A 14,629-nucleotide genomic window follows, 5' to 3' on the forward strand; every position below is an offset into this window, starting at 1 on the left:
ACAAGAGGTCTGGATAGTACCCATCACAGGGGAGTTTACACCATATTGCTTTCCCCTACCTCTATGGTTCTATCATGGTCATCAAGGAAAGGACAGTTTAAAAAGCCATTTAAAGGGGTTGGGACCAGCATGCAGCACTGAGCAATAAAGGCATGTAATGTCAGTGAAATGACAAACAACTTTTTGTCCGTATTTTCCATGACATTAAACAACCACTGGCATGCTTGTAAGAATCTCAGAGTTTGTGTCATTACTCTCACTCTGTCTTTAAGATTGCAAGTAAGAATAAGCTGGTGTGGGGTAGTGCACTGCTTTTTGTTGTTAGGCGAGGACTGTTACCTCCTCTTGCATGCATGGAGCAGGCATTGGGCAGCCATAAGGAGAATCATTGGCAGTTACAGATTATACATGATACCACTATCCCACTGTTAGCACAAAGATGTAAACCATTGTTTTCCATACAGAGATAGTCCAGTAGGGACGGGTGGTATGAAATGCTGTCATCGGAGCCCCTGAATCACTTAATGATACTCAATACAATGCCGTCATCGGAGTCCCAACGTCATGCCTGTCCTCACCCCCAAAAGGTTTGTAAAAAAATAAGGTAAATTATTGACCTTTTATAAAATGTACATTTAGCAGCAGTATAGCAAAGTAAAGAGTACCAAACAAATAGCATAACTGTAATGGTAACATCATCAAACATAAAGGTCCATTGCAAAGTAATGCTGATATTATACTGTGTGGGTATTTTGTAAATATCTATCACTCCTCACTGTTTATCTATTTTTTGTTTTACACCAACACTCCGTAATCTTTGAAATGTTTCTATTGAGCATATTGAGCCCCACTGTGATGTCCTTCTTCCTTGTCCTGGTTATAATTCAATAAAACAAGATGTACAGAGTGTACACTCCTCACACCTTGTTTTCTCTGAAATGATCACACACCTTGACCCATATTCAATATGGCAGTATCTGCATTCAACTCTTCAAACTTACAATGGACCACCTTTCCATCTATTCACAGTGGAAAAGTGCCACACCCCACCAGGATAGCACATCGGGTCTCTTTGTCCAGGTCTCTCTTGAAAATGTATTTTATCTCACGAGACTAACTTGGCTTAATAAATCTGGCCACCATTGTTCTCTGTGCCTTCCTCTATGCTCCTCAGTACAACATTTACCAACACCACTCTAATCACCACACAGTCAGAGAGAGTTTATAACGTGGCCATATGTACGCTATACACTCTCTATGATATTCCCTTTGTAAACACCACTGACACAAACTTAGGCACGAAGGGTTAGGGACAGCACATTGTTAAGCTCCCCTTCATCAAGGCCTGAGCCAAGAAGACATCAGTCTGATACCGGTAATTGCTTTTCCTGCTTTGCTGCCTGCTTGTGATGCATGCAGACATGATTTGTTGTTGTTTTCCACTGGGCTCCGTCTCTAGCGTAGTTCTTAGATCCTTTAGCTTAGGTGAATTTAGAGGGCCTTAATCCATCAGACTGACAGAGAGCTGGGACACTCGTCCTCAGAAGATCCCTTTGGCGATTTTTAGGCCCTTCTGCTTCATGCGGGGCAGCGTGGAGCTGGCTACACTCTTGGCACGGCCTTTCTTGGACAAGCCACGTTTCTTCAGCACAAAGTCATAGTTGGCGGTAGAGTTCATGGCATAGAAAACGTTGGCATTGTTTGGGATCCGCAGCTCTATGGTGAGAGGAGAGGTATATATTGTTAGTAAAAACATTTGTTTTTCATTTAAGTAATGAATAAATTAGGACACTATACAAGATGAATGGATTAGAGTCAGTCAGTTGTAAGAACAACACATTAATATACTATTAATGACAATCTATTTGAATGAAAATTAAATGTATATTTTTTGGGAAAATGATCATATGATATTACCTTTTTCTTCAGAGATTTTTTGCATCAACTCATAGTCCTCCGTTTTCTCTTGCTCCAGGTTGTGTTTCACCATGGCTTTACTGATGACTGCTGGTGTCTTGTCCTGACTGGTCACCTGCACCAGGAGATGAAAAATACATTTTTTTGTTGACATTTAAAACTGATTTGCCTGATTTGCCTCTTCTCTGGCTCAGACATTGTTCATTGAATCAACCGCACACTGCTAACAATTTACATTTTGAATCTATTAATCTATATTAGCTCTCTCCTCTTCTTCTCCCTCTGTCTTACCAGGATGCTCTTGTACATGTTGCCGTTGTCCACGTCTAGGCTGACTCTGATGATGCAGCAGTCATCCACCTGCTGGTTGTAGAGGGGCAGGGAGAGTGTAGAGTAGCAGGACACGGCTGAGACGGAGCGCTTGTGGGAGCGTGAGGCACCTGGGAGAGGAGTGGTGGAGGACACAGAGGAGGACGAGGCGCTGCTGGAGCCCGAACCAGAACCCATCCCTGAGGTGTCTAGAGAAGACAGGGAGGTGGACTCCCAAAACTAGAGTGAGAGAGAGAGAGACAGAGAATGATTACAACCATTTACAGTCCACAGAACAAACTTCTGTTGCTGCTATAAACAAATAGAATGTGGAATATGACAGTATATGAGACTCATAAGTATGAATATGAGAATGAGAAAGGGTTTGTAATATGATGAGAGTGCAGCATTAGTGTAAGAATCCCAGTGATATTCTGGGACTGGGAGAGGGAAAGTAGTGAGAGAGACAGTTAGAACAGAAGAAAAACCCCAGTGATGAGAGAGATGGAAAGAGAAGGCTGGTGAGTGAAAGTACCGTGGAGTTGGGATCAGGAGTCTGGCTTTCTTTCCCCAAAGCAGAGACGGAATGTTTTACTGAGGATGTAGAGGTCTATAGAGGGAATCAGAGCCACAGTCAGCCACAAGTCAGACAGGCAGGTAAAGTAAAGTAATACATGGGTCAGTCTCAATTCACATGGCCCTTATCCTCAACATGGCCCTTACAGAAGATGAATTCGAAGATAATGAAATGTCAGGACTGAAATTGCTGCAGTGATGCAGAAATGTCAGTATCTTAGGAAGAAAGAAAATCAAGGTGGATGTGTGTGGCATGAATCATGATGAGATGCTTCTCTGGTGGGAGTGTTCTCCTCCCCCATGTGACCCTGGCCCTTCCTCCTTCTCACCTTTCTCTCGTGGGCATCCGGCGAGTCAGACAGGAAGCTGGCGTTGACATCCTCCAGGTCAGAGCCACTGGAGCCAGCTGAGGTGACGCTGAGGGTGTCCCCACTATCACCTCCCCCTCTCTGGCACGGTCTGATGTGGGACTGGTCAAACAACTTGGAATGGGAGCTTCCTGCACTGCTGCAGCTGGCCTCAGTTAACTGGCGACTGGAGAAAAAGGGAAAGACATGGAGACGTATGCGAACAGGGCCCCATAAAAACATAATGAACTGTACACAGTGGAAAACACACTGGGAAGGATGTATGCTCAAAATAAAAATGTAATTATTATTAATTTGCAACTATAATAAACATAGGCATAGTGTGAAAAGTTATCTATACAATATGGGACTTACTCGCTCCAGCGTTTCATGATGCCGCCGTTTTTCTTGGCTCTGATAGTATTGCTGGATGACTCTGACAGCGGTTCAATCTCACAGGACAGAGTGTAGCTATGGGAAAAAGGCATGGAAATAACAACACTGTATGCCCATACATTTCATTATTTTAATTTACATTTCATAAAAATCTTTAGGCCTCTCCTCACCTCTCTGCCTCACTGAGTCTCTCCACTCCTGAGAACCACTCCCTGAAGAAGCTGTCCTGGGTGAAACTGTAGTTGTTGGATGCCAGCTGCAGCAGCTTAATCTGAGCTATCACCTCAAACTCCTGTAGAGAGAAGGGGGGGGGGGGGGGGGGGGTGAGTCTCCAGCCAATCATAGCCACAATGCCGGCGATATCTCCCTGTTTATCAACGCCTATTTATCAGTAGCACGTAAGAATTTAATTTACCTTTCGTCGCTTCTCAAAGTTGATGAGTCCACTCTGGAATAGAGAACAAATAATAATTAGATGTGAACAGAGACTAAACAAGTAGACTGAATAGGCTACATGATCCAGAGATAGATAGAGATAGACTCTCACCTCTGTGTAGTCTTTCATAGCTGTGTCCATCATGACCAGGTCAGTGAGGAAGGTGCCCAGGTAAGGAATGGTCCCCTGCATCACCCCCTATGACAGAGACATAGTCAGAGAGAAGTTTTATAAGAGCGCAGTGACCACAGGCTCCATGAGCAATAACAACGCTCTCATTTCACCACTAGATGGCGCTATGAACCCAATAACAGCACTCAAGTATACCTGGCATAAAGTGGTTGAAGTTGGTATTTCATGATAAATTATTTAGCTCAAAAAAGATCTAGACTCACCAAGTCTCTCTGCTGTTGGTGTCTCCTCTGTGCTCGTTTTGGGTTGATTTCCAGGGTGGCAAATTTGGAGGTGCCCTCCTGCAGAGAGAGAGGATAATCTGGTTTCACAAAACAATCCCTAGAACAGTGCAAAAACTAGTTTGAAATGGCCATGATTACACTTTCAGAAGAGTAGACATACAGGGCTAAACTAATTCACTAATGTATGAATGAGAGGGAGCAGGAAGGGTTACAGCTGAGTTAGCTCTAATGTTTCTGTGAATGATACAAAACAGGGGAATTTTTTACCCAACCTAACCAGAGTTTGCAATCCTACACAGGCCTGGTTGGGCTGGCCCAGATAGATTAAGCACTAGTGGAATGTAGGAAAGGAGGTAAGTGGGACACCGCCTTGGAATTTCCCTTAGACTCATGCATCGTCAGGGTGGGGCTCTTTTCTGTACCTGCCAACTGCCTACAACGTCAGCTGGGATTCCCTCTGAGCAAGCACAGGTTTCCTCAACTCATTGCCAAAAACCCCAAGCTTCAATATTAGGGCCAATTCAAATACCTGTCTAAAAGCCTAGGAATGTGGATAGCCATTCCTGTTGGAGAAACCCTCTGCTTTTTGCAGTCATATTTCACTATTTAACCAGTGAAAGAATATGCTGCAAGTTAAAGAGTAACTTATGCAAAATTGGCATAACAACGGCGAGGGCACTTCCTATTTCTTTGTGCAGGAATGTATTCAGGTGAGCAGACTAAATATGTTTCTCTTGGAGGATTCAGATATAACCAAACATGTTGTCTGCTATCTAATCCTATGTGGTCTTAATCAAAGGGAATCTGATCTGCCTCTAGTCCTGACAGAAGCATTGAGCCTCATGTTGAACGAGTAAAATATTAATGACTACTGCCACAGCCTACATTGCTGGTGACACACTTCTACAGGCATGCGGTTACGCATATCAAGTCCTCTCAAACCACACTCACACTGATACTTGCACTTGTGGATCTCATACATTTTAGAGAGAACACTACAAGGTAAGATTCTGTACTGTGTTGTACAACTCATGATGAATGATGAATGAGCTAGCATCTGAGAGGAGACAAGGTGTTAGCTAGCTTGTCTATTTATGTTCTGGTTGCTATGGAGACCCAGCTGTATAGATCGAGAGGAGAATCTATAGAGCAGTAACGGGTCAGCCAGCCATATTTCCTGTCAACTACTCGTTTTCAAAACCACTTTTCACATACCCACTTCCTGTTTTCAAACGCAGTTCATATCTTAAAGATCTATTAGCTGCTGAGTAACATTCAGGTCAATTATGTGCACAATGGTCTCCATATCCAGTTCAACACATTCAATATAAGAGGCAGGTGGAAAAAGACAAAACTAACACAGGGACATTGTCACATACACATAGAGTAACGTGTGGGACGACATGTAGGTCATTTGTACCAACTATTGTCTCCACATCCACTTACACATATGGGGCAGGAGGAAAAGGTCTACACAAACACAGACACATTGTACCACATACACAACAGCCCACAGTAGTTTGTACAAACCCATTACACAGATTCCAGGCACCTGTAAGTTACATTCAGGAGTATGGTTTTTCCCTCTGATCATTGACCCACCTTGACCAGCAGCTCTCGGCTTAGAGAGTAGTTGTTGTCATCTGAGAAGATCTCTGACAGCTCACGGAAGGTGCGGAAATTCTCTCTGTTGGCAGAATGAGGTCAAAAGGTGAACCTGACATCTCAGGGGCAAAGACAAACATAAACTACCACTGCAAAAGACCTCCAAATAACAACGAAATGTTAACTTCTCCCATCAACCCAACCAAAGACCCACGGCACTAATTATGTTTTTTTTGAACATGTAACCTGGCCATGAAAACTCCCTGGTCCAATTTATAATCCAATAGTAAACCCTCCAAACCGAAGCCTCAGTCACTGATCCCCTGTCTCACCTGGACACCTCATCCCATGTCCTCTTGAGTCGGTGGAGAGAGTTACACTGCAGGGCAGAGAGAATAGCTCGCAGGGACGAGAAGTTCTTGAGGATACGACATTCCTGAACACAGCAGAAAGAACCCATAGAGTGAGAAAAACAGCATGACCAATCATCCACAACTGAAACTAACTGCTGAGTGATTGACCCAGAGACTGGGTCTGATGCCTTACCCTGGCCACCTCTATCCAGCGCTCCACCAGTCTGGCTCGCTGGGTGGGTTTCAGACAGGGGTTGCTCAGGCAGGTGGTGATGACACAGTTGGTGACACAGTTGAACTGGGCCACTGTGGCCCGAATGGTGGGGGCCAGGTGTTCCTTCCCCTTCTTATCCCGCTGGGACCAGATGCCCCCCAGGCAGTGGTAAGGGACCACCTTCTTGAACAGATCCTACAGGGTGAGGTCAGAGGAGGGTGTAAGGGTGAGCACAAAGCACAACGCAAGAGCAGCTAAAATTGAAGTTTCTTTGAAATCGAGCCGTTTGTTGAAATTGGAGGGGGGGGGGGGGTGTCTCACCGCATCCATGAGTGTGAACTGCTCGGCAACCATGATTGGGTCAAAGGACAAGAAGTTCAGGGCAGGAAGCTCGTCTTCAAAGCCACTCTCTTCCTGCATGGCGAAGGGACAGCCAATGTGCTCTATTGTAAAGAAAACACAGATGAGCTAATAATCAGACTGCCTAAAGGACGGTCTGTAGTTCAGCACAGGCCCTTAACACTTCAAGCATAAACAGCATCCCCATCATGTCTGATATCACTGAGACACAGACAAGCCCCAGTTGAACCCTATCCTGGCTCTCACCGTCGAGGTCGGGCTCACACTGCTGCTTTCGGTGCAAGAGGGCCAGCAGGTTGCGTGCGCGGCGCTCCAGGTCAGAGCCAGGGAAGTGGTGGTGCAGGTAGGACATCAGGTGGTGTAGACAGCTATACTGTGGAGGGCTCCAGAAGTCCTCTGAGTACTGGTCCAGCCACGCCCCCAGGATGGACGACACAGTGCTGCAGGACACAACCCAGTAGGGAAGAGGCAGGGAATGAGGAGACGTGCAGATGACAGAGGGAAGAGTGTATGGTACAGTACACGTGTGTACACTGTGCACAAAAAATGTGCACACAAAAAACGAACATATCAAAATGTTTGATAATGCTGGTCTCCCCAGACGCTTACTTTCTGAGCTCTGTGCTGTCATCCTGAGTGTGTCTGTGTACATCTATCCCAGGTTGGTTCTGTAGATTGGCATACCTAAGACATGAAGGACACATCTGTCAGCATTACACTGTGCATAGTGTGTTTTTGTATTTATGTGCTTACGTGTGTACACATGTACGTGCGGTTCTAGCTTCATGGTCGTCTCTGTACCTGTTGAGTAGGAGGTCCAGCACCTGCTTGGTGGTGGCGAAGGAGCGGTAGGTGCAGAGGAAGATGGTGACGTAGGTGGAGTCCTTGCCCCTGAACGCAGACACCATGTATTCCACCAGCCTCTCCAGCGTACCAGCCTTTATGGTGCGTACTTTACACGTCTCATACAGGCTGAGAGCAGAGTCTGTCTCCACGCCCAGCCATCGCTGTCCCTTACTGGCCGACTGGTGCAACTGTACCTTCCTCAGGGTGATGGTGAAGACTGCCCCCTCTTCCACCTCCTCTCCGATCTCCTGTGTCGAGTTCTACAGGAAAAATAAGACAAAGAGATGTAATGGTCTGTCTGAAAAACATATACAAAAATCGGGCCCTCCCTCCCTACATGTGTGGCTATGAATAACAATACTGTTACATCAAACAGTGGTTGCTAGATACACAGCCCAACAACACAGGCGAAAGCTCATGCTTTACAAACAAGGAATTAACACAAGCTGCTTCCTCAATGAAAGAGGGCTCTGTACCAAACAGTTTGTGGTTGTTGGTTGTTGTCACCATTCCTTTTTTCTCCAGCTCTCCAACACATAATGATATGGACAGTAATGGTATATTCGAGGACTTTACAGTGAGCATCCCAGGCACTTGACCCAGATAACCAAACAACGTGGGTTTGACGACTGCGGCTTCCTCAGTGGGGTAGTGGTATGTACACTAATCAAGCATGACACAGGCATCAGTCATACACCTACTTATGCATCTGTAGCACATTATTCATCAGAACCTTTCGGTAGCTAGATATACAGCAGCACCTCCAAAATACTTTCGCTGTTAGTCATAGCCTTCTCCCACCTTCAATCACACAGCCACTCTGTTTTGCTTGGTTTCCATGGAGCTGAGCAGAGATTCAAATCCAGTTTAAGTGCTATATTACTAACACTCTATTTTAAAACAGAGGAGTTGACTGTACGTGGTTATAAATCATTTGTAACATGTTTGTATGGCTGTGTTTGAAAGCAGGCGCTGAGCACACAGGCCTTGGACTTCACAGTGAGATTAGCCCTTATCAGCTGAGCACACAGATACTGCTGGCCTATCAATCTAAACCCAATGGAACACAGCCCTGTTCTTGACATAAGGCCAATCTTTCTCTCTCTATGTTAATGGAACAAGGCCTAAGACAACTCAAATCAGACCTATTCAGATTCACCAGGTCTTGAATTTTTTAAAATCTAATTATATATAAGATTATATATAGATTAAAGGGTTGTAGATAACATTTGGACTGTGTGTGAACGTATACTGTGGTGACCTGTGGCAGCCTGTGGTCTGGCCATGCCACACAGGACCTATTTACAACTGTGGAAAGTCAGGGAACTCTCAGAGGATTTCAGAGACCAGGTTACCATGGAAACCAGGGGGAACTCCCAAAGACCCAAAAGAACAGGGCATACATAGGGCCAGGAAACAGACATACAAGCGAGAACGGCTTCCCCCATTATTAAGCCTTGACCAGTCATATCCCTCTCTGCCTGCATCATAGCTTAGTCAACAGACAGAGAATGCATGGGGAGCCCTGGTAACACATACACAATAGTAGTATGCCTTTCATGGTCTTAATTCCACATGTCTGTAGTTCTCACGCAAAAATAGACACCGACAAACACACACACACATACAATATACAACATTTGATTCAGGTAAATTAAGAAATAACTTTGTCACCAACCATCTTGTTGACAGACTTTTATTATTCTGGTTAATATTTTGTGAGTACTCGACGCAATCATATGATGATTTTATCAAGTGTTGAAATGCTACTTGAGTAGATGTTTTATTAAGTGTTGGATCTTAAGTTGATTTTATCAACAAACAAAACAAGTATTTTTTTTATTTAACCTTTATTTACCAGGTAGGCCAGTTGAGAACAAGTTCTCATGTACAACTGCGACATGGCCAAGACAAAGCAAAGCAGTGCGACAAAAAACAACAACACAGAGTTACACATGGGATAAACAAAAGTACAGTCAATAACAATAGAAAAATCTATATACAGTGTGTGCAAATGGAGTAAGGACGTAAGGCAATAAATAGGCCATAGTAGCGAAGTAATTACAATTTAGCATTAACACTGGAGTGATAGATGTGCAGATGATGATGTACAAGTAGAAATACTGGCGTACAAAAGAGCAATAAATAAATAAAAACAATATGGGGATGAGGTAGGTAGATTGAATGGGCTATTTACAGATGGGCTATGTACAGCTGCAGCGATCGGTAAGCTGCTCAGATAGCTGATGCTTAAAGTTAGTGAGGGAGATATGTCTCCAACTTCAGCGATTTTTGCAATTCGTTCCAGTCCTTGGCAGCCTGGAAGGAAAGGCGTCTAAAGCAGGTGTTGGCTTTGGGGATGACCAGTGAGATGTACCTGCTGGAGCGCATGCTACGGGTGGGTGTTGTTATGGTGACCAGTGAGCTGAGATAAGGCGGAGCTTTACTTAGCAAAGACTTGTAGATGACCTGGAGCCAGTGGGTCTGGCGACAAATATGTAGTGAGGGCCAGCTGACGAGAGCATACAGGTCGCAGTGGTGGGTGGTATATGGGGCTTTGGTGACAAACCGGATGGCACTGTGATAGACTGAATCCAGTTTGCTGAGTAGAGTGTTGGAGGCTATTTTGTAAATGACATCGCCGAAGTCGAGGATCGGTAGGATAGTCAGTTTTACGAGGGTATGTTTGGTAGCGTGAGTGAAGGAGGCTTTGTTGCGAAATAGGAAGCTGATTCTAGATTTAATTTTGGATTGGAGATGCTTAATATGAGTCTGGAAGGAGAGTTTACAGTCTAGCCAGACACCTAGGTATTTGTAGTTGTCCACATATTCTAAGTTAGAACCGTCCAGAGTAGTGATGCTAGTCGGGCAGGCGGGTGCCGGCAGCGATCGGTTGAAGAGCATGCATTTAGTTTTACTAGCGTTTAAGAGCAGTTGGAGGCCACGGAAGGAGTGTTGTATGGCATTGAAGCTCGTTTGGAGGTTAGTTAACAACAGTGTCCAAAGAAGGGCCAGATGTATACAGAATGGAGTTGTCTGCGTAGAGGTGGATCAAGGAATCACCCGCAGCAAGAGCGACATCATTGATATATACAGAGAAAAGAGTTGGCCCGAGAATTGAACCCTGTGGTATCCCCATAGAGACTGCCAGAGGTCCGGACAACAGGCCCTCCGAGTTGACACACTGAACTCTATCTGAGAAGTAGTTGGTGAACCAGGCGAGGCAGTCATTTGAGAAACCAAGGCTGTTGAGTCTGCCGATAACTGTTGAGTCTGCCGATAATTGTTGATAGGCCTACTTGAGTAGATGTTTTATTAAGTGTTGGATCTTGAGTTGATTTTATCAATTGTTGATAGGCCTACTTGAGTAGATGTTTTATTAAGTGTTGGATCTTGAGTTGATTTTATCAATTGTTGATAGGCCTACTTGAGTAGATGTTTTATTAAATGTTGGATCTTAAGTTGATTTTATCAATTGTTGATAGGCCTGCTTGAGTAGATGTTTAATTAAGTGTTGGATCTTGAGTTGATTTTATCAAGTGTTGATAGGCCTACTTGAGTAGATGTTTTATTAAGTGTTGGATCTTCTTAGGGATCTTCTTAGGGATCAAATCCCGTTAACGGGATCGATTTGACAACAGCCAGTGAAAGTGCAGGGCGCCAAATTCAAACAACAGAAATCTCATAATTAAAATTCCTCAAACATACAAGTATTATACACCATTTTAAAGATAAACTTCTTGTTAATCCCACCACAGTGTCCGAGTTCAAAAAGGCTTTACGGTGAAAGCATACCATGTGATTATGTTAGGTCAGCGCCTAGTCACAAAAACATACAGCCATTTTCCAGCCAAAGAGAGGAGTCACAAAAAGCAGAAATAGAGAGGAATTTTATCACTAACCTTTGATGATCTTCATTTGATGGCACTCATAGGACTTCATGTTACACAATACATGTATGTTTTGTTCGATAAAGTTCATATTTATATCCAAAAATCTCAGTTTACATTGGCGCCTTAAGTTCAGTAATGTTTTGCTTCCAAAACATCCGGTGATTTTGCAGAGAGCCACATCAATTTACAGAAATACTCATCATAAACGTTGATGAAAGATACAAGTGTTATGCATATAATTAAAGATATACTTCTCCTTAATGCAACCGCTGTATCAGATTTCAAAAAAGCTTTACAGCAAAAGCACATCATGCAATAATCTGAGTACAGCGCTCAGCCACCAAAACAAGCCATACAGATACCCGCCATGTTGTGGAGTCAACAGAAGTCAGAAATAGCATTATAAATATTCACTTACCTTTGATGATCTTCATCGAAATGCACTCCCAGGAATCCCAGTTCCACAATAAATGTTTGTTTTGTTCGATCAAGTCCATATTTATGTCCAAATACCTCCTTTTTGTTCACGCGTTTAGTACACTAATCCAAATGCACAAGGCATGGGCACTAAGTCCAGACGAAAAGTCAAAAAAGTTCCATTACAGTTTGTAGAAACATGTCAAACAATGTATAGAATCAATCTTTAGGATGTTATCGTAAATCTTCAAAAATATTCCAACCGGACAATTCCTTCGTCTTTAGAAAGGAAAGGGAACGGAGCTCGTGCTCACGGCCACACGCGTGACTAAACTAAAGGCTTTCAGCTGAGCCACTACTGTGACTGGTCTTATTCGCTCCCCTTTCACAATAGAAGCCTGAAACAATGTTCTAAAGACTGTTGACATCTAGTGGAAGCCTTAGGAAGTGCAATATGACCAAATTTACACTGTATATTGGATAGGCAATCACTTGAAAAACTACAAACCTCAGATTTCCCACTTCCTGGTTGGATTTTTCTCTGGTTTTCGCCTGCCATATGAGTTCTGTTATACTCACAGACATCATTCAAACAGTTTTAGAAACGTCAGAGTGTTTTCTATCCAAAGCTACTAATAATATGCATATCTTAGCTTCTGGGCCTGAGTAGCAGGCAGTTTACTCTGGGCACGCTTTTCATCCGAACGTGAAAATACTGCCCCCTAGCCCAAAGAGGTTTTAAGGTGATTTTATCAAGTGTTGTACTTGAGCACACACTAATAGAGTGGCACCATACATTCTAATAAATAAACTTCCTTATTATGAAAATAAAAACCAAGACATTGACAAACAGGTACTGCGCTTTCATGAGAGAGTGATGATTAAGCGAGATACTAGACAATAGTGGGAAATCCCTATAGGGAAGAAAGGAAAGGAGCCTCACACGAGGAAGAACTAAAGTCCAATAAATCATGCAGTTTATCAGAAAGCGAAATCCAACTGGAAAGTCCGTCAAAAACGAAGAAATAAAAAACTAGCCTGTAATGGACTGGCTGAGGACCTCTCCGTAACCACAACAACTGCAACATTTGAATGGGTTCCGTTTCACAAGATCACTTTTTATGCAAGACTGCATCAGAATAAAAACTTCTATGGGGAACTTCCTCTATCAAAGCATGTCAACAATGAGTGGGCATATTAATGGTCTCATCTATGTATTGTACATCCCATCCATAAAAATAATCTATCTGGAACATGTGTTAGATTCAGTCAGTTAGAAGGCTTATGAATAGCATGTACAGAAGCTGTAGCCACAATGACCACATTAACAAAGCACTGATCTTTGGACTCTTGAGCTAGTGTCAACAGAGGCATCCATCCTTCAGTCATCAGTGGACAGATGATCAGTTCTATATATGTGCCTGAATAGACAATGTCACATGGCACAATAACAGCTAATGCAAATGCACATAGCATCGCTATAACCATCTACTTTTCCTAATTGTATTTCAGTAGTGTGTTGATAGTGTTGGCTATTTGGAAACGGTTGGCCAATCCACAACTGGTTTGATGATAATCACCATCTCCTCCAGCTGTTCAGGGAAGGACACATAGAAAGTCCCCACCAGAAAGAGATGCTCCAAAATAGAGTACACACAATTACACAATACACAACACAAACAATAATGAAGTCCAACAGTGGCCCTCTAGCACAGGCAGCAGCTTCCTCTCACACACAACGACTGTAGAATGCCAATGAGAGCATGAACCGCTTAGGATCACTTTATCTGGAGCAGAATTGTAACTTTAAACCCAAAATATATGCAAACTTTGCAGAAAATGTTCCATAGACATCAATTTGCACAAAACTTAGTAATGCAAGTGTAAACTGATTGAGCTTTTAGTAATTAGGAATGCAAGAGTGCATTATCTGCTTGACTTCCACATTCTCTTTTGAATGCCACACTTTAAGAGTTATTTTTTATATGTGAATTTAGATCAGGAGCTGTATCCACTAAACTTAGATTTTGAGTAGTCAGACAAACCTAGTAAGTCCGAGACTACCACTTATTTGGTATTATTAAGTCTAGAGAATTTGGAATAAAGTTATTTTCCAGGCTTCAGGCCGAAACATTCCATCCACTGTCTGTTTCTCTCATTCAACCTCCCTGAACCTCAGTGCTCCTCACCCTCTCACTCACTCTCCCTCTTTCTCGCTATCCCTCGCTCTTCTTTCTGTCTCCATTTTAATGATCTACAACAACAAAAGCTCCTCTGTGTCTGTTTCTACAAATCCACCTCCAGTTTCTTGTTACAGGACTCAGTTAGGCTTCCGCCTGCAGTCTGCAGGATAAGATACAACAAACAAAGATCTCCTTAACATCAGCAAGACATTTCTAGACCATTTCCAAACACACACAAAACAACAACAAAGTATGTAATTCACTAGTTAGAGGGAGAGTATGATTTGCTATTGACATATTTGGTTGACAAAATAACATGTCCAATATGCTCACAACATATGTGGAAATTCACTTTAATTCC

At 43.2% G+C, this 14,629-nt stretch overlaps 1 protein-coding gene across 4 annotated transcripts in view; it reads right to left on the reverse strand.

Annotated features, from left to right (window-relative positions):
- Nucleotides 1-786: 786 nt before the first annotated feature.
- LOC139576935 (ral guanine nucleotide dissociation stimulator-like) overlaps nucleotides 787-14,629 on the reverse strand; it is a 31,213-nt gene continuing 17,370 nt past the window's right edge. For 3 of the 4 annotated variants that reach the window (XM_071403552.1, XM_071403551.1, XM_071403548.1), the window contains exons 2-18: nucleotides 7,731-8,035; nucleotides 7,539-7,613; nucleotides 7,176-7,369; nucleotides 6,891-7,012; nucleotides 6,549-6,764; nucleotides 6,335-6,438; nucleotides 6,000-6,084; nucleotides 4,377-4,454; nucleotides 4,093-4,179; nucleotides 3,961-3,993; nucleotides 3,716-3,837; nucleotides 3,525-3,620; nucleotides 3,132-3,336; nucleotides 2,762-2,836; nucleotides 2,209-2,466; nucleotides 1,918-2,032; nucleotides 1,393-1,716 (exon numbers count right to left, since the gene is read on the reverse strand). In XM_071403552.1, coding sequence (XP_071259653.1) covers nucleotides 1,541-1,716; nucleotides 1,918-2,032; nucleotides 2,209-2,466; nucleotides 2,762-2,836; nucleotides 3,132-3,336; nucleotides 3,525-3,620; nucleotides 3,716-3,837; nucleotides 3,961-3,993; nucleotides 4,093-4,179; nucleotides 4,377-4,454; nucleotides 6,000-6,084; nucleotides 6,335-6,438; nucleotides 6,549-6,764; nucleotides 6,891-7,012; nucleotides 7,176-7,369; nucleotides 7,539-7,613; nucleotides 7,731-8,035 — 2,346 coding nt within the window. In that variant the 3' untranslated portion in view covers nucleotides 1,393-1,540. Of the gene's footprint in view, nucleotides 1,717-1,917; nucleotides 2,033-2,208; nucleotides 2,467-2,761; nucleotides 2,837-3,131; nucleotides 3,337-3,524; nucleotides 3,621-3,715; nucleotides 3,838-3,960; nucleotides 3,994-4,092; nucleotides 4,180-4,376; nucleotides 4,455-5,999; nucleotides 6,085-6,334; nucleotides 6,439-6,548; nucleotides 6,765-6,890; nucleotides 7,013-7,175; nucleotides 7,370-7,538; nucleotides 7,614-7,730; nucleotides 8,036-14,629 lie in introns of all 4 variants that reach the window. The other variant, XM_071403549.1, reaches the window with a different exon arrangement.

This window comes from Salvelinus alpinus, chromosome 5 (genome assembly GCF_045679555.1).
Source record: "Salvelinus alpinus chromosome 5, SLU_Salpinus.1, whole genome shotgun sequence".
Taxonomy (NCBI): domain Eukaryota; kingdom Metazoa; phylum Chordata; class Actinopteri; order Salmoniformes; family Salmonidae; genus Salvelinus; species Salvelinus alpinus.